Raw genomic sequence first — 18,591 nt, 5'->3', positions numbered from 1 at the left:
TTAAGTCTCATCCATTGTCTGCATTGAACTTAGCATTCAAAACCTTTGTAACATTAATAATGCCCGACACATCGAAGCTTTGACTGCTGCAAATTACCATGTATATGGTGCAGTGAAGATGAGAAAGTGACCCGAGGAGCAGAGTTACTGAGGTCAGATGTGCCCCACAAGCACGTACTTCCCCATCACCGGACTGCATTAACTATTCTCTTTCCTCTGTTGTTACTCTCTACAGCCCTTCAACCACCAGCTCCTTCTCATCTCCACCTGCCATCTTGATGATATAGTCCTGCTCTTGTGTGAGTGGCTGGTGAGCGATCCCCAAGGGAGTCGATGACTCTCAACTCCATCTCCTTCTGACTGATATTTTCACCTTCAAGGTCTCACCATCATGCTTTTGTTTGAACACAGTGACAACAGACTGGGCTGCAAGCACTTCGCAGGTCAAACAGACCTCCAGTGCCACAGAGGAGCTGCACATGTGGCGATGTCTGCATTGTCATGGAAATGCCTTCTGTTTGACCAGCAAAAATCATTATGCAGAGCAAAAGAGCAGGAGGTTTGAACAAGAGTGCTCTTCAAATGTTCAACACGTTGGCCGTTTGAAAAGTTCAGATAACGGCGTTGTGAGGGTGAAGTTGTGAGACTGGACGGCTTGCTGAATAATTCTGGGGGGAAATCAGTTTGCTAGGACTCGACCAACGCATGCAGAAATCTCACTTCGCATGCCCACCACCATCCCCCACCCCCGTCCGCTGCATGCCATTTCCTTGACATGTGCAATTAAGGACTATCTATGCAAGCAGATAACAGACCTAAACCCTTGGCCCTTGCGTCACCTCGAGAGCCGTGCTCCGAGATCATCACGTTGAACAAATAACAATCCTTTCTTCGGCAGGCTCGTGCAGTCCAGCATTTGCTGCAATGCAGAGGTGAGAAGAGCGCTACAGGACGTGTCTTATCCTTTCAGAGATCCTCTCACCTTCGGGGAGACGTCAGCACGGTAACACAGCAAGGACAGCTGCTAAACACTGACCCTTTGAGTACGGCTGTATGCATTTTTTAAGGAGGATTCAGCAGAGTATGAAACATGTAAGGCTTATGATATTCTGTAATTGGATTTCCCAGAAAGCTGGTGACAAAGTCCCTCACACACCACTAATCCTCCCAATCAGCACTGCAGGCCTAAAGCGTGCTCATCTTCGCAGATGAATGCGGAGCAAAGGCAGGAGAATGGAGCATGAATCGAGGAAGAACGCAGGGATGGCAAGATGAAGAAGGGCGTGAGCCGCGGCACGACCGCATGAGGACAAACTGCCGCGGAAGGCGCGCCAACGTGTCCCAACAAGCACGCGCACGAGGCCTGATCGCCATCTCCGTGCTGGGAGTGAGGCGAGTTAGAGGAGGCAGGTCGCCCGGGACAGCTGCGAAAAGCAATGAGGGAGACAGAGTTCAACGTGTCACACCACAACAGCAAACATTCAGACTGTTGCTGTCAGAAGTGGTCTGCGGCTCTGCCTTCACAACAAGCTAAGCAGATTAGCTTTGCTGAATCACAGGAAACAGTTCACTTTAGGACTCCATGACAGATGCCTTTAAGAAAAGAAGACAGAAGGAGAAAAACTCTCAGCTCCATCAGAGAGATTACAGTTAGTTTGAGAGGACGCCTCTAAAATATTCGACTTGACTATAGGAGAGCTGGGCTCGCCTGGGTAAAGACTTGTGGTGATATTTCAGGTGCAGAGCACTGCACCTGACTGAATTGTTTTGAATCCAATTCTACACAGCAGGGGGAAATACCTGGCAGCTGAAAACATCTCTTGTTCTTGCTCTTATTTGGATGATTGGAGAAAAAAAAAAAAGAACAAAAAAAAACAAGCAGAATAAAAGTGGTGGATGTCTGGCAGGCGCATATATTTTTCCATCAATGTCAAAACACTGGATTGTTTTTTCCTGCCCCCCTGAATACTGTACATCAATTGTATCTGTTCTTCAGTCATGCTTGATAAACTAGTTTGTGTTTGTCATTTTTTCTTTTGCAAGACAGGACAGCGAGACACCTTGAAATTTCCATATTCCAGTTAGTTGAGTGTAATGCTTTCTGACTGGTTGTTTCTGTCCTTTAGGGGGGATTTCAGATCTGTGTCTCGTGTAAGGGTTATACACACACACATAAACACACACACACAAACGCAAACACACAGGCACGCAAAGCCAGGAGTGTGTCACACAGAGGAGATGACTATCTGCCACTCTCACGAGGTCCACTTCCTGCGTGTGCCCCCGGTGTCACTAATCAAATTACGCGTCACAATTCATATTCTATGGTGATGAAACAAACCGGGACAAGCCGTTGAGGGATTTGCATTGTGAAGCCTGATTACAGGGATGCATTTTAACAACGGCACCTCTCCAGGACCAGTCTCTCCCAGCTCTTTGCCTTTCTGTGAAGAATAATAGAATAAGTCAACGAGGACAGGAGATGGGAGTAGTTGTTTAACCTTGAAGACATCACTTAAAGAATTCCCTCTCCTTCTCAGCCTCAATCCGGGCCTGGTTAAGTATGTAGAGTCCTGCACCACTTTTCATCTTATTAGTGCCCTTGCTGAGACAGTGCTCCATCCCTGAATGATAATGCTGGAGGTGGCACAGAAAGAGAGAGTGAGAGAGCGAGAGAGAGAGAGAGAGAGAGAGATGGAGAGATGGAAAACAGAGGGCTCTGATAGTGAGCTATAATCCTATATATTTCAGGGCTCTGTCATACAGACCTTTAAAATATGCCTCTCTAACCTCACTTTTCTAAAACATATTTCCCCCCCAAAAAAACCAATGATGGTTCTCAGCAAGGCGCTCCACTTTAGAGCCACTTCATGTAGCCACTTTGGAGAGAGGAGAGCAAGAAGTTTTCTCGCATTAGATGAAAAGATGTGCTTCATTTGACTCTCAGCGCACCTTTCATCGTCTGGACATATGCCGGGGCGCTGACCCCAATGAGAGGAATTCTGTGTAATTTGGTGGGAGTCCGATACCTTGTCTGATGTGGTCACTCTTCAGTCAGAGGCTTTAAAATACGTGTCACGACAAAGACGCACTGTAACAGATTCGACATATGTGGTCAACTCATCAGCAAAAACTAAATACGAGAAAATTCATTTTAAAGCGAAATTGATAAAGTTGCAATTAATATATAGTATTTTTGTTTAAAGCGTCAGTTCACCCAAATTACAAGAATATTGTTACACTGATTTCTAATGGTATCTAGGTAGGGCTGGGCAATATTGGATTAATGAACGGTCACTATGGCGCTTATCGGTCTCTCTCTCTTTTTTTTTTTGAGCCATGCACTCTTTATATTCAAGGCAGTGTGACTGTGCTCCAAGTGACTAAACAAATTGATGGTGTTACCTTTGGTTGCTATTCATGTCGCACTGCACCACTGTCTGCTAGTTATGACTGATAAGACCCCCTCAGGAGGCGAGGCGAGTGTCTGCGTCATCGTTTCCAAAACACTCAGTTTCTGCCCGTCCAGACCATCCAAAACAGTGGCTCCAAAACTCCGGAGTAGTGGACGCCAGACGTGAAATGTAGCAAAAGTGATTCGTTTTAAAACTAGAACAAATTAGTGTGGACGTAGCCTGAGGCTCTGTGTTTGCACTTGTGTCATCCAAATCACCAGCTTTGCTTAGTTGGACTGGGGAGGCAGCACAAGGTCGTTTTTTTTTTTTTTTTTTTTTTTTTTTTTTTAAGGGGACAGTTCATGAACGCAGGCATTGTGGGAAGTTTTAACCAAATTAACCCACATGAGTAAGATTAAGTCAGTGAGAGGTTGGAAATGTTGGCCATAATGCTTTTTCGGATAATTACTCTGCCCTGTATCTGGGCCCTGAAGATGGTTTTGGTTTTTATTTGCCAATGTTTTCAGATGTCGTCCACCATTCACCCAATACAATGGAGGTGAATGAAATTTAGTTTGTGGTGCTCACAACACTAAAAACGTCCAATGGCATATTTCCAGAAACAATGTCTTAGTCACTCAGGATAATCCACAGACCTCGCTGTAAGCATTCATCATTGGAACTTATTTCCATCAAGGAAATATTTCCTGTAAAAATAGGGAAATACAGTTTATTACAACATAGATTTTATTTTTGTGGCTCTGGTCTTGTTGAGACCGCAAGCATAGCATCACTGCTGAAAATGGATCCAGCTGCAACTTTATTATCAAAACCAAAAGTTGAGTGCACTTGCCCTGTTGGGAATAATAAATAATGATAATAAAAATCATAATGGTTATTTCAATACTTGCTCAAATTAAAGCAATCTGCATGACTACCTGAGATACTACTTCTAATAAAGTGAGGTGGGCAAACTGACGCTTTACGATTCAGATTGTGATACATAAATTAATCCCGCTTTTTGAACTAATCACAGACTTTGGTGTACTGTGAAAAAAATAAAAATAAAAAAATAAATTAAATTAAAAACAACCTGGCTGCTACACAAATTCTACAACAGGAAACTCCTCATGCAACAAGTCTTCATTACTGCTAAATATTTCATTCAGTTAAAGGACATCCAAGAGCTAAAAAGCTTTACTCTGAGACAAACCCCTGAAATTGGGAGTGAAATGTTTACCGACTTTTCACAAACTTCGGCCACTTGAGAGCAATTTCCAAACTTAAGCTTCTTTATGCATAAAAAGACTCAAAGTCTATCCCCTTACAGCTTAGGGATGGGACGTGTTGTAGCAGCAGCAGCAGCAGCAGCAGCAATGGACAGGAGGAAAATACATTGCGCAAAGTCTTGAGAACATAAAGCCAGTCTGATGAGACTTTTCTGTGCCACTGACAAATTTAAGAAAGGTACATTATTCAGACTAACTGTCCATTTACTGTAACCTACACTATAAGAGTAAGGTCCCATTTCCCCTCAACCACACGTATTTTAAGTTTCTTTATGGTAAGTTAATGTCAAAGTGGACACCATGCTATTTTTGGCTACTGTCCACTTCGCAGCCATTGTGGGTCTGCTCCTGAATGTGTGCAGCTCATCCCCGGAAGCGTATCAAACCTCACACATCGACTGACAGCAGGTTCTGGACATTTAACTTGCTTCAGTTCAGTGTAGGAGACAGGGGAGATTGAGGAGGGCGCAACTGTATCTACTTACAATCCAGTTCACATCACACACACATGCACACACGGGCATACACAAACACAGTGGTTAGTCACTTCATCTCTCCATCCTCATACTGTGCCTCTCTACTGCACTATTCCCTTCTCTCATAAACATAGCTAAGCCACTGAACTCTCCCAAGTCCTTTTTCATCATATTCTAGCAGTGTCAGGGCTGCAAAGGGCACCGGCATCTGAGAGAAGCTTTCTATTGAGGCCTTTGGAATGGATTCACTCCAAACGGCCTTTTCATTCTGCAGCTGCGATGGATTAGCTCTGTCATGGGTCCAGATGAAGTTTGCCTTCCTGATCTGCACGCCACGCCGTGGAAAATAAAGCCATGCCACCGAGATAAAGAAGGGAGGAAAAAATAAAATTAAGGGACAGGAATCACGCCGGCGGCTACCCAACGGTCGATGATAGAACACTTCAATATTTCATCACACAGTCATGCATGGACACACAAACATTAACAGCGGCCTGGGAGCAACCGCCCACAGGTTTTACGTAGCCATGTGTGAAATGGCAAGGGCCACACAACAGCACTCTCCGAATTAACCATTGGAGGAAGAAACAGAGGAGGGTCATGGTTGAGCGAGCACATCATGTTCACTTAATTCTCACTCATGGGGATAGTGAGCTCTAAGAACAGGAGAACCGCAGAAAGAGTAAAGTAAGACGACACCGCTGTGTCAATGTTTTCTCCCTTTTTGCGCCCATAAATACGTCTTCTTAAAACAAGTTTGACAAACTGATGGGCAGCGATGGCAACCCCCCCCCCCCTCTGACGACCGAGCAGCGGATGAGTCAAAGCACCTTGGAGCTTTTTAGTCGCCTACAACCAAGCAAATAATTCATATTATTCATGGCCATTTGATTAACATTCTACTCTTTGACGGCGTTCGTGCAGATTTGATTAAATTTGTGAGTTCAATGTGAATCAGTGAATGTTCAGAGACACATTGGCGCTTGTTATGGTGACAACACAGCTAAAGTGGTTTGAGTGGCGTGGGTTTGCTCCTCAGGCCTGCCAGCAGATATCTGTGATTCAGTGTCATCAGTAGTTCCTTCCAACACATTAACAGACCCGGCTCTGACATCGCTGGACTCTTCAATCTTCAACTGCAATCATAGTTGCAGTGATTGTCTATAAATTCATCCTGCCTCCAGAGGTGTTGGTCTGCATTATGTCTTTCATTACATAAGATGTGTTTAATATTAACCACAGAACCTATTCATGGCACGGCATGGCTTATTTGCATCTCTGTATCACTGCAAGGAATATGCTAATATCTTTTTTTCCCCCCTCTTCTTCCTCCTCTCCTTCAGCCTCTATGCTAGAGTGCCCATACACTAGTTTCACAAGGTTATGATGCTTCAGTGGCCCGGCGACTGTGAACTGTCACAAGCAATCAGTTATGATGGAGCCCTTGTTTCTGCACAGACATGCAGCTTTGGCAGGGCTCTGCTAGCGACTGCCTCTTTTGAAACAAGCCAAAAACGTGCGGATCAATCTGCTCATTCGGCAGACGGAGAGTTGGAAGCTGGAAGCAACCTTCGCACTGTGATCCAATATTTACTAGTTGGGAGAGTACATCATGACACTCCCTAGTGGTGTTTTGTATTCATCACAACACCGCCCTGATGTCCCCTTCATTTTTTGACTGTCTTTAACAGAGAAATTGTACTCCACCACACACACACACACACACACACAGACACACACACACACACACACACACACACACACACACACACACACACACACACACACACACACACACACACACACACATAAACAGCTGATAATGCAGTCCAAGTGGACTGACAATTAGGCAGCACATAGGTGCCAATTAATGCTTTTCTCTGGGTTCTTGAGGAATAATAAAAGGCTCAGAAGTATTTTCTTTCACAAACTGTGTGACCTTGGTTAGGACAATGCAGTCAGCAGCTCCTATTGAGGAAGACTACAGATTTTCTTTTTCTCTTGGACCCAGTGAAGTCAGACCAATGCAGCAACTTCCGATGAGGCACGATGTGCTATTCCAGCTCAAGTAGAGGATTACTGATTCAGTGATTACGGGTATTGTAGGGGAGTGTAGTGAATGGCCAATAGCCAGCTGAGTGTGACTGCAACGGCTGCAGGAACATAGCTGTAATGGGCTTTGTGGGAGAGATTAAATATATATAAAGAGAGAGAGAGAGAAATGAGAAAGACACAGAGGGGGAGTAGAGGTAAAAAATGCTGACTGCAATGTCAGAGATCTTTAATAGTGACAAGTTTTGAAAATGTGCCTCCTCTCTTGTTCTTTACTCCATCCCTGCCTTTTCACAACTGGTGAATGAGGATAAATTACATTTTGAAATGAAAAATAATCTCTGCCACAAATAACGTGCCCCACTCTCCTTGAGAGGTTTTGCTCATTGAGAAAACAAAATGGAAAGCAGCCATTACATGGAGCTGGGCTGCTGGCAGACATATCCCTGATGCACCTGAGATGAATAGTTCACAATAGCAGCTTGCCCCCTGTTCATTTTACTTAACATGCACCACATGTACGGGGGGTTTCTCATCATGAACAGTTTTTCCTTGCACACAGCACAGCAGCAAATGGGTTTAAAGCACCACTAACATTTTTGTGTGCCTCCTTGTGTGTGGTCCCTCATAGTGTTTATCACTGTTTTTTATATGGTCAGCCTGCTCCTCCTGTTCATCACAACGCACGGCTGATATCATCTTCAATAAGGGAACACAGACTTAGCCTGTCATTGTTGAATTATAGTTCAAAATCCACCCTATCATTTGAACAGTGGTGAACAGATGTGCGGCGCATAGATGGGCTGTCATGTTGCATCATGTCTGCTGATGAAAAAAAGGGCTTGATCTACGCTTTGCATTCAAGACTTTGCCATAAAGCTCACATACGAGTCAGTGTTTCACAAATTATTCTCAAAACCTACTCTAGTTAATGGCAACATCAGGGTTTTCATTGCTCAACAGTGGCGTAAATTGTTTTTACAGATGTGGAAATGTTATTGACAACAACATCCATCAAAATGTTCAGGCTTTATGAACAACCCCATATGTCCTCCCATATGTTTAAAGCACAGAGTTACTACGGCATGCATGATAAAAAATCCAATATGGTTTTTTCAGGGCCGATACGGATTATCGGTGATCAAGGAGACCGATAACTGATATTTGGAACCGATATGCCAACACAATACTACTGCTGTATAAGGACACTCACCATGGCGGCATTTCTATTATTTTGTCCACTCCATTTATATCAGTGAAAGTTGTCTAAATAACAGAAACACCTCTATATAATCTAATACAGCTTCAAACACTAAAGCCTCCATAATGATAATCAACAACTGTCTAATATTATTTTAATAACAACTGAACATTATAACCTTCATGCGGGAGGATTTAGTGCAGGACTGTTGTATTAGACTACATTAGTGTTAGCTAGATGTTCTTAATAAACTGACAATTGAGAGTATATTAGTAATTATCAGTTGTATGCACAGGCTGCATAGTGCCCGACTGGAATTAATTGGTTGGTTTCGGTGCTGTTCTCAGCTGTGAACTGATTCACTTGGCAGCTCACTTTAATACTTTTATCTAATATTATTATTATCACCAATTAAGATTTTTTACCCCTCCCCTTTTAAAATATAATCCAGTAACACATTTACTCAGAGATATTTAATGGGTTGAAAAAACATAACGATACCGATAATCAGAAAATGCTGAATATTACCACCGATTGTCGGCCAGGCCGATCACTAATAAAAAAGCATCAGTTACCATGTAAATGCAGAACGATGTATATTGGTTCTGTGTTGACTGTGACTATGAGGCCTATTTGAAATAACTGTGGATTGTGGGGTGAGAATATCGTCAGGTTGCCATGACAGTCCATCTATACTCATTTCACCTCCAATCCCTCTTCTCACTTGCAATTCATCACATTTGCCCCAGAAAATTGAGTAGATAGATGAAGGAAATCAATGGGAAATTCAAAGACCCTAACATCCCCACAGTGTGTCTGAGCACAGCACACTGACTGGATAGAGAAATGTTTAAAAGTAGCAATGTAAAGTCCACGATGTCAGTTACTGATCTTCCCGACACTATGTGCCTTTTTGTTTTTTTATATTCCATAGCTGCGGAAATGGCCAAATGCCCAGTGTTTGTAAAAGATATATGGAGATTTGAAGGAACCACAGCAGCCAGGGAGGAAAGCTGTTGTTTTATCAAACAACATCTGCCAGCGTCATTGATTCCAAGACAAATAACACTCCGACAGCAACACTTCTCCTCAGGTTGGGTTTAAGAGGATCTTTTGATATTCTGATTAAAAATTCATTGTGTTGAATCTGCCTTGGAGTGTGTTCTCTGTTTTCTATTCTGAATCTCATTACAGCTTCAGATATGTGCCTGAATTAAAAATAAAAATAAAAATAAAAAAATACAGTGGACGGCATCTCATGGCCAGAAAATTAGGTCAAAACAATGTTCCCTTTGGAGGTTTGGCCTTTGGAGTGTTTCCAGCATTTTATGTGTTTGAAGTATGAGAATGCTTTAACCTCATGTGACCACAACAAACAGTACCAGTCACTGCAATCATTCCAGCAAGACTTCAAGAAAATTGTATAAAATGTAGTATGTCATCAGCATTAAATTTCAGCAAGTGTGTTTCTGTAATGTTGTAGCAATTACTATAACACTTGTAGTAACAATTAATAAGAGTTTTATGGAAATGTTTTACTATGTAGTTGTAGTGTTCCCAAAAAAGTTATGATAATAATTCTGCCAGACATTTTCAAACCTCAGTCAGATCATAAAATGTGACAAATGCTCCACCCGTTCTCTGCCTCATCCTCTGCTATCTGAACTGTGCTGTCAGTCACCCTGCTTCTGCTGTTGTCCTGCTCCCTTCTCAGAGACCTTGCAGCTCCCACAGCATGTAACCTCATCCAGAGCCGTTACTGTACCACTCATCTGACTGAGACCCATATCCAGCCACCTCAGCAGGCCTCTGAGACCGCCTGTCCTGCTGGCCTACAAATCACACCATTACGTTACTGTACTGCGGCTCATGTTTCTCGGAGAGACTTGTGCGCAGTCATGATGCTTATCGAATAAACTTGACACATGTTTATTTTTTTCACATAAATCCCAGCCTGCGTATCTTTCCAAAATTGTATTTTCTAAAATTGCATTAGTTTTTTTTTTTTTTTTGCACAAACAGACGCAGGATGTACAAGTAATATTTTTACTGTGACCTTTACTTTGGTTGAACGATGGAGTGGATCAAGAAAGAACAAAACAGTGAGATTTACTCAGTAACAAATTCAAAAGGGGGAGACAAGATGTGCCCATCTATGCATATGTGCCTGCACACGCCCACTGTGTCTGTGGCTCTGTGCATATGTGCGCACACATGCGTACATATGAACATGCCTGAGCATCCATAAACAAACCTCCATCTGTGCCTCAAACACAGCTGGACTGCGATGGCATGTCCCGGTACGACCCCCGCAGCCTGAAGATGTCTCTCTCTCCAACACGCACAGAAACACAAACACACTCATACACACGCATACTCTCTAAGATAAGCAACATCTAAAGCATTCTTTAATCAAATTCCTTTTCCTTGTGCTTTCTCTTACTGCAGCCTCCATCTCTGTCCTCCCACCCCTCACTTTCCCAGCTTCCCCCTGCCACGTTTCCCCGGTCACACCTTTCAAGCTGAGTTACAGCCTGCAAGGAGAAGAAGTGTGGCACCACTACAATCACCTGAGGAGCTTCTCTCGACCATAGCCTGTCTCTGTCAGGCCATGTGCTGCAAAAACATGTCTCCCTGTCTCTTTGTTTACCATCCATTCACACACCACCAACGCCAACAACAGCCCCAAAAGCTATACACGACAATACATGCAAGGATGGGGTAAGGGCTTTTACATCTGGGCCCCACAACATATGCCATTTGCCACATGTGCTCAGTCATAGTGTGGGCCGCCAGTGTAAAGAGACTGTTGGTGTTTCTGGGCAACATGTGCAGAGCTAGCACCGCCTGGGTGGGCGTAAAGGTCAGTGAAGAAGATGCTTTTAAGGATGTGCTGTGTCTAGACAAAAAATTGACTGTGCTAGTGAGTCTTTATGATAACCTTGAGCAATGATGTTGATGTTCCACGTCCATGTAAAAAAACAAGCATCAGCTGGATTTTCTGCTACATTAATGCTACCGTCTGAATTCCCTCCCCACATGTTTTGGTCATGATACTGAAGTCACAACAACATTGCTCACATATTATCACCAAAGATCATCCTGCATTATGTGCAAAACCACATCCAGCCAAAGTGCAGCACATAAATAATGTGCCATAATCCATTTTTCTGACGATGCTAATACTGTAGCAAGAACTGCTAGCATCACATAAATGAACTGCTATTCACTTGGAGCCAGGTTAAAAGAATAGTTCACCATTTTTTGGAGATACATTTATTCTCTTTCTTTTAGTATGTAGCTAGAGCTAGCAGCAGAGCTAGCTTAGCTAGCTCAGCTTAGTCTTACTGTCAAAATACACCTACCAGCACCTTAAAGGCTCAATAATTAACACACTATACTTTCTTTGTTTAATCTGTAAAAACAACAATATGCTATTCCAAGTTGTTAGACTATAGGACAGATATGAGAGTGCTATCAATCTTCTGAACTAAGCCTTGGCAGGAAAATGAATAAGCATGTTTCCCCAGATGTCAGACTATTTCTTTAACCTCATCTTCCCTCCATTAAAAAAAAAAAAAAAGTCATAATGCACCTCTCAATCACTGCTTTTCTCTCTTGTCCCTCTGATCTTTCTTGCCTTTCCAGCAAACAAATGCAATCACAGTGACTCTTGTTTTATCCTGCATTCTTTTTCCATGCTCTTGGGGCGAGGCAGTGTTGGTATGCAGTTTTGGTATACAGTAGCTAACAGCGATGGGAAGGTGAACGGCACAGCCAAAGAAGCATCTGCTACTGCCAGGCTTTAAGGACCTGGAGGATTCAATAAAAGGGGGGTAGGCACATGTAAAAAGGCTGGCAGAGGGGACACAGACCATTAGCTTAATGACAGAATGAGGAATGAGGATCAGGGAGATGAGATTCAAAAGCCAAGCATTGCAAAATTTGCCTTTAACAGGAATCAAGGCAAGTAATCTAATAAATAGTGTGGCACAGAGAAGGCAGAGGGGGGCTTGATGGTTTTTTTTTTCTTTTCGCCTGAGGTAAAGGAAGAAGAAGAGGAAGGGTAAACAGGAGAGAAAAGGATGGCGGTATCATTAAGTTGCCTGGCCGTGACCATCAGGAACATTAATGCTGTCTGCTCTGCTTTCTTCAGACTGGTACCCTTTGCTTTGAACTACTCCTCTGTGAGCATACCTGACTCCTAGCTTCCATAGCTATTATGGACCCTGCACTGGTAATTACACATTTCACAATTTCTGATGTCACTTCAAAGCAACAACAGTCTTGCCACGAAAGCACATACCATGCCTCTGCAGTACAAAGCCAAGCCTTAAGGATTACTGAAGCCACACATTGTTTTGCTGCCGGTCACTAATTCAATTAATATCATAAGGCTTTAAACTGACTTGAAAGAAATTGTTCTGACACAAGACTGTGGCTTCATTATACCTAAGGATTTCCATATTTTGTTTCTCAAAAGCGAAAAATAAACTCCAGCAAGTTTAATTTGAATTACTGTATGCACATCCTATTGTTCCTCTCCCTCTGTTATGTTACTTTTAAAGGATGTACAGCAAATGAGGGGGAGTGATCTACATGATGAGTCAGAGTAGACGGCTTTGGCACTCTCTCTCCCTCTCTCTCTCTCTCTCTCTCTCCCCCCCCCTCTGAGTAAAGAGAGAAAACACACTAAAGCAAAATAACATCAGCTGCAAGAAAAGAGTTGTCCGAACAAAACAAAATAAAATAAATAAATACATTTTAAAAAGTCGTCATTTCAACCACTCTGCAAGGCCTAAAGCAGCCAGATCTCATCTTTGTCAAAGCAATGAAGCTTAACTCAAAATAGATTTACCCCCCCAAACCCACATAAACGCCACTTTTATAAAACCTTGTTTCGGATTGTTCGATCATAAAGAAGATGTGAGCTATGTGTGCGAAGGTCTGAGTCATCCACATGGGGCCGTTGATGACAAAGGGAATTTGAATGTCCACTAAATAACTGTGACAGCCCGCAGTACAAACAACAGCGCTGACAAATGTAAAACTCAGAACACAGGAGGTCTTCACTCACTACAGGCAAAGCCTCAAAGGCCTGGAAGTCAGCAGATAAGTGATATTTAATAACCGTCATCTCTATTTCGTTCACTACATTTGTCGAGACAATCTGAGGTGCTTGTGGACTGTTGTGAGCTCAGCATGAGCTGTCTGAGGTTTGCGAGCTCAGCTTGACAAGACTCTCAGGGCACTATCTTGAAAAAACACACTTCGTACATTTCACAAATCAGATTCTAAAGAGTACTGCAACTGAGACTGTTTTAAGAACAGAGCACTCTGAGTGTGTTAAGTATAAAACTTTGCTCTGTATAATGGAGCTGGCTTAACACTCAGCGAGGAGTAGAAATTTCAAGCTGAGCACATTATTAATAGGCACATCAAAGCGAAAGAGATGCTCTCACCATTTCTCAACATTTTAATGACATTTGACAATCACCCTCTTAATTTTGCATCACTAACAATACATGTCTTTTAAGCATTGGTTTATTTGCGTCATTAAAGGTTCATAGCTTTTTCTGTATCTGAAGTTCAAGGCAGTCCTGAGACGGTGCTCTGATGGAGATGCTAAGACGTGGCAGCGAGAAACGGGGCCATGGCTCCCACAGGAACCCCTTCCTCTCACTAAAGCTCTGTCTGCCCCTGAATTTAATTAGATTTTGATATCAAGCCTTTTTCTCCTATGCTTCCCTTCCTCTTCAACATGCGTGAAATTGCACAGCACTATCTATTATTTATTCTCTCTCATTTGCTTATTGTTTCTTATGGATGCCTTCGTTAGGGCACTTGCAGCTCTGCTTCTTGTGATATGACGCTCTGCTTCATCTCCCTCCCTGTTCAGACCCACCTCCTCTGCAGGTCTGAGCCCAACTCATTTGCTGGCATTGGTCGGGGAGCTATGGATTTTTTTTTCCCCCCTTTCACCCAATGACAGCACGGTGAGGTGCTATGAGGGCTGGGTGCTAATGAGCTGACTCTGCAATGCTGGGGGAGACGCTCTGTAACACAGGGGGAGTCAGAGGACGGAGCAGGCGGGGATGCTCTGGCACATGGAGAGTCAGAGGGGCCATTATGACCGTGCCACACAGGGGTTAGACGGACTGAACCGCACGGAGCTGTGTGTCTCCAAAGTCAGCCATTCAGCCAAACTGAAGCCATCATTTAAAATGACACCACAAAATGGCATTCTCGACTCCATTTCTTCCCTTTTCGCCCACTCTGTTTCTGCTGATTTCAACAAACTGCTGCCAAAGGGGTGCTTACAGAGAGGAAGTTATCTGTTGGACCAGCTACAAATCAAAATGGCTCTGTGCACCAGTTGCACCATGGGATGTCCATACCTAGGTGAAACCCCCCCCCCCCCCCAAAAAAAAAAAAAACAAGGTACCATTTTATATTCATTGATATTTCTTCTTGAATCATTCATGTGATGAAAATTAAAGATGGTGATAAAACACTTAACGCCTCCATCCAATTTCTTTCCATACTAAGAAATACAAACTCCTCCAGCACTGAGTCCTTGACACAGGGTTTGTGTAATTGGCTGCATTCTCTACTCAAGGCCGGCACGTATGTTGCCAAGGGAACTTTTTTTTTTTCATTGTGGAATTCATGTATTTGTAAAATATCACCTGTCAAGCTCAACACAGGCAAAATATACAACACATTCTGTGGTTAAAAAAAAAAAAAAAAAAAAAACCCAAGAATACTATGTAAAATGAACTGCAACACTGTGTACATTAGAGACACTCTGTGTTTGTAAATGTTTGGTAATCCCCACTGAGACTTCATGAACCAAAGGGAAGAGAGATGAACTTGACTGCTTCCCCTGGATTGAGCCATAGCCTCCATAAGCTCCATATGAGTTCGACATAAATAATTCTGCTCTTTCTGCGTGGACAATAAGTGGTGAGAATCTGGACATGGCTGAAATGGAAGCACACTTACACGCATGGGTGACTGAAAAGCTGTTGGACGACTCGAGGTTGTCGACATTGTAGTTGAGGTGGAAAGGCTTTTCAGTGGTGTTTTGGTTGGTGTTGTAGAGTTGGACAGCGAACCTGAACGCGCTGTGCTCCTGCACCGTGGAACGCATGAACAGTCCCCCTTAAAGACAAAATAAAAAAAAACAAGATCAGACAACGCTTTCAGTCACATCTGTGTGTTTTAGTCCAGTGTCAGCTCTGGACACTATTTTATTCAGCGAGGGGGAACTCCATACATCCCATAGTGATACAAAGCAGGTTCATTTTCATGTGAAAGAATAACTCCCATGCATTTCTGACCAGTGCGCCTAACTCTTCAGACCGAGCTGACCGTCTCCCCGCTTCCTTATTACACACTCCACTTATTTTCAGACAGTGATCACAATGACACCGTGTACGCCAGATGTAGCTTTAGTCTAGTTTTCAACAATCAGCGGCTTTAAGCTCGCAGCACACGTAAAATCAAGTTAGTCTCTATCATTGCGCAGAGCTCCGCGCTCCGTACACATCTTTCCGGTCTAAAAATTGCAGTGTTGCAGTTGATCTATCCACATGCGAACCACAATCCGCAGCCCTTTCTAAACACAGCGGAAACACTTACCGATATTAATCTGATTGGGAAATCCAGCGAATGATCTGTCAAAGAGCCACAGTAGAAACAAAACCACGCGTTGTGCCATTTTCTCCGACCTATCTGTTCAACTCCTTAAAAGGCTCTGTGTAAGCAAATTCATATGTTCTGGATGGAAGCCGGGCGCGATGGAAATCCAGAGGAGAGATGATGGTCGCTCACAGTGCACCAATTAGGTTCATTGAGGTGCAGCCCAGCTGCAGAGCATTTTTTGCAACTAAGGGAGAGAGACAGGGAGAGAGAGAGTGAGAGGGAGAGAAACAGGGAGAGAGAGAGTGAGGGGGGGAGAGGAGAGAGAGAGAGAGAGAGAGAGAGAGAGAGAGAGAGAGAGAGAGAGAGAGAGAGAGAGAGAGAGAGAGAGAGAGAAAGGAGGGGTGGGCTGGTGGAGGGAAGAAGGAGCTGATCTGAACTCCGATTGGAGGCGTCGCTGCGCGGGCCAGTGTTGGTCAAACTTGATCTGACGTTAAATTAAAAAGCGTAAAAAGCGTCAGCCCGCTAGATTACGGCAGCTCGGAATATGCGCGGGACTTGTCAATATTAGCCCACTGCTGGCCGAATCAATCGAAACACTGCAGTCTCAGGTGGCCGGTGATTCTGAATAGCCTGGCCACTTCCAGCTGCGGCAGCTGCTGCAAATCCCGAGGATCAGCGGAGCCGCTGCGTTTGCACCATTTGAGGTGAACACAGTGAACTGCAGTTATTTCCCACAGTGGGGACACGAGTGAAAAGTTTGTGTCCACGTTGGGTCCCTTTCACTCATTTCGCGCGGCTGAGAAAACAATAGTGACATTTTAAGGTTAGCAAGAGGCACAGCAGTAAGAGATGGAAAGCTGAAAAGACATCATGCCTGGATACCCACACCCCCTCATACACGTATGATATGCTGGCAGAGGGAAACAGGGACTCAGAGTCAACAGAACTGTCTATGGTCCTGAAAATGATCATGGAAACAACTTAACATTGGCGCAGTGTATTTTCTATCTAGGCTACATCTCTGGAAATTTTAACATATAAAACACATAAGAAACACATTTAGGCTTTTTATTTTTGGGGAGGTTTATTGATTAAAACAATAAACTGACTGATGTCAATAAAATCAGCATCTCATTTTATTTACTTAAAGTTTGACTCAGTCTCTAATGAAACATCTATCATTCCAGTGATTCTGCCTAAGAGAGAACAATTAAGGGATTACTGGCCCATTTATCACCCTCAGCAAAGCCTTTGAAAATTGAGTTTTTAATTGCATTGCAAATGGCTGAGGCTTCGGCTATTGATACTGCAATGCACTGAGTTGCCTTTAACATAGCAAAGACTGTTTTTTTTTTTAGCATGTGCAGTGACACTTTGAAACCCAATTTAGGAAAAAAATTGGAATAACTGGTAACCACTGTGAATTAGCCAGTGGTAAGAATCATTAGCAAATACACAACACATAAATTAATATGGAGCAGTGTTTGCCTGTGCATACGTCTAAGTGAATAGATTAGGACGTCACACTCAAAATCTGTGAAGTGACCTACTGTGTTAAAGATTTACGATGATGAGCTGGATCATTTTTCATATTTATATTCCAATATCAATATAACTGGGATCATGTGTTTGAAGGTGTGCTGTTAATCATTCACGTCAATCAAGTAATAATGTGTTATGACCTAGTCATCAGAGAGGGAGATTTCCTCTCCAAACCGGGTCAAAGTTGATATCTGTTCCCACAGCTCACTGGGCCTCTGGGGATGAATCTGGAGTGACATCATATTGATCCCCTGCTCTCCGCCGCCTCTGTGTCAAAGTCGTAGTACGCTGGTTGCGTGACCTTAATGGCTGAAGTCATAATGACCAATGCCAAACTGCTGACCTGCTGACTCCTCTGGTCTGCCCATTGCCGCAAACTCGCATCACATCATACCTGAATGTGAGACGTTGATGGTTATTTTAGTGGAAACAAGAGGCTATACCTGCTATGTTGGTTTGCTAAAAGGTTGTATAAAATAATTAACTGTAAGAATAACAAAGGAGCCATTTAATTGCTCATTTACACTGCATGTTGGTTCTCAGTGTGAACTGAGCTAATCATGCATCATTTCAAACAATCTCCATAAAGAAAAAACATTATTCGCTACAAGGGGAGCCCAAATAGTTGAGATAAGACATTGATATAATTGATATTAAATGGTGATGTTTGTGCTGCATTATTTGCAATTAGGACATTTGTGGCCATGCTGCATTATCCTCTAGGCTCAACCTCTGCTGGAATTCAATTATGTCAGGAGTGTAAAAATTCACAGATATGATCTATGTGAAAACAAATAATTATATGATATGCCTTTTTGGATTTGAAAACACTCACAGGAGTGTTACTCGAGCAGGCGAAATGAAAGGCCTGAAAAATAGATGAAAAGATGTTGCCTTTTATCTCATGATGATGATGATGATTCACAGGCTATAGCTCAGAGCAGTGCGAGCCTCACCAGCAAGAATTATTCATTTGCTCCCTGCCTTCC

The 18,591-nt window shown here is 43.1% G+C and overlaps 1 protein-coding gene across 2 annotated transcripts in view; it reads right to left on the bottom strand.

The window, feature by feature from the left end:
* The window catches only part of gria3b (glutamate receptor, ionotropic, AMPA 3b), an 81,144-nt gene extending 64,774 nt beyond the window's left edge, over positions 1-16,370 (bottom strand). For both annotated transcript variants that reach the window (XM_056382712.1, XM_056382713.1), the window contains exons 1-2: positions 16,058-16,370; positions 15,419-15,577 (exon numbers count right to left, since the gene is read on the bottom strand). In XM_056382712.1, coding sequence (XP_056238687.1) covers positions 15,419-15,577; positions 16,058-16,136 — 238 coding nt within the window. In that variant the 5' untranslated portion in view covers positions 16,137-16,370. The remainder of the gene's footprint in view (positions 1-15,418; positions 15,578-16,057) is intronic.
* Between the last annotated feature and the right edge of the window lie 2,221 nt (positions 16,371-18,591).

The sequence above is a fragment of the Seriola aureovittata genome, chromosome 8, assembly GCF_021018895.1.
Source record: "Seriola aureovittata isolate HTS-2021-v1 ecotype China chromosome 8, ASM2101889v1, whole genome shotgun sequence".
NCBI classification, from domain to species: Eukaryota; Metazoa; Chordata; class Actinopteri; order Carangiformes; family Carangidae; genus Seriola; species Seriola aureovittata.
Note: the sequence above shows the minus strand (reverse complement) of the source record. Positions and strands in the feature narration are given on the sequence as shown.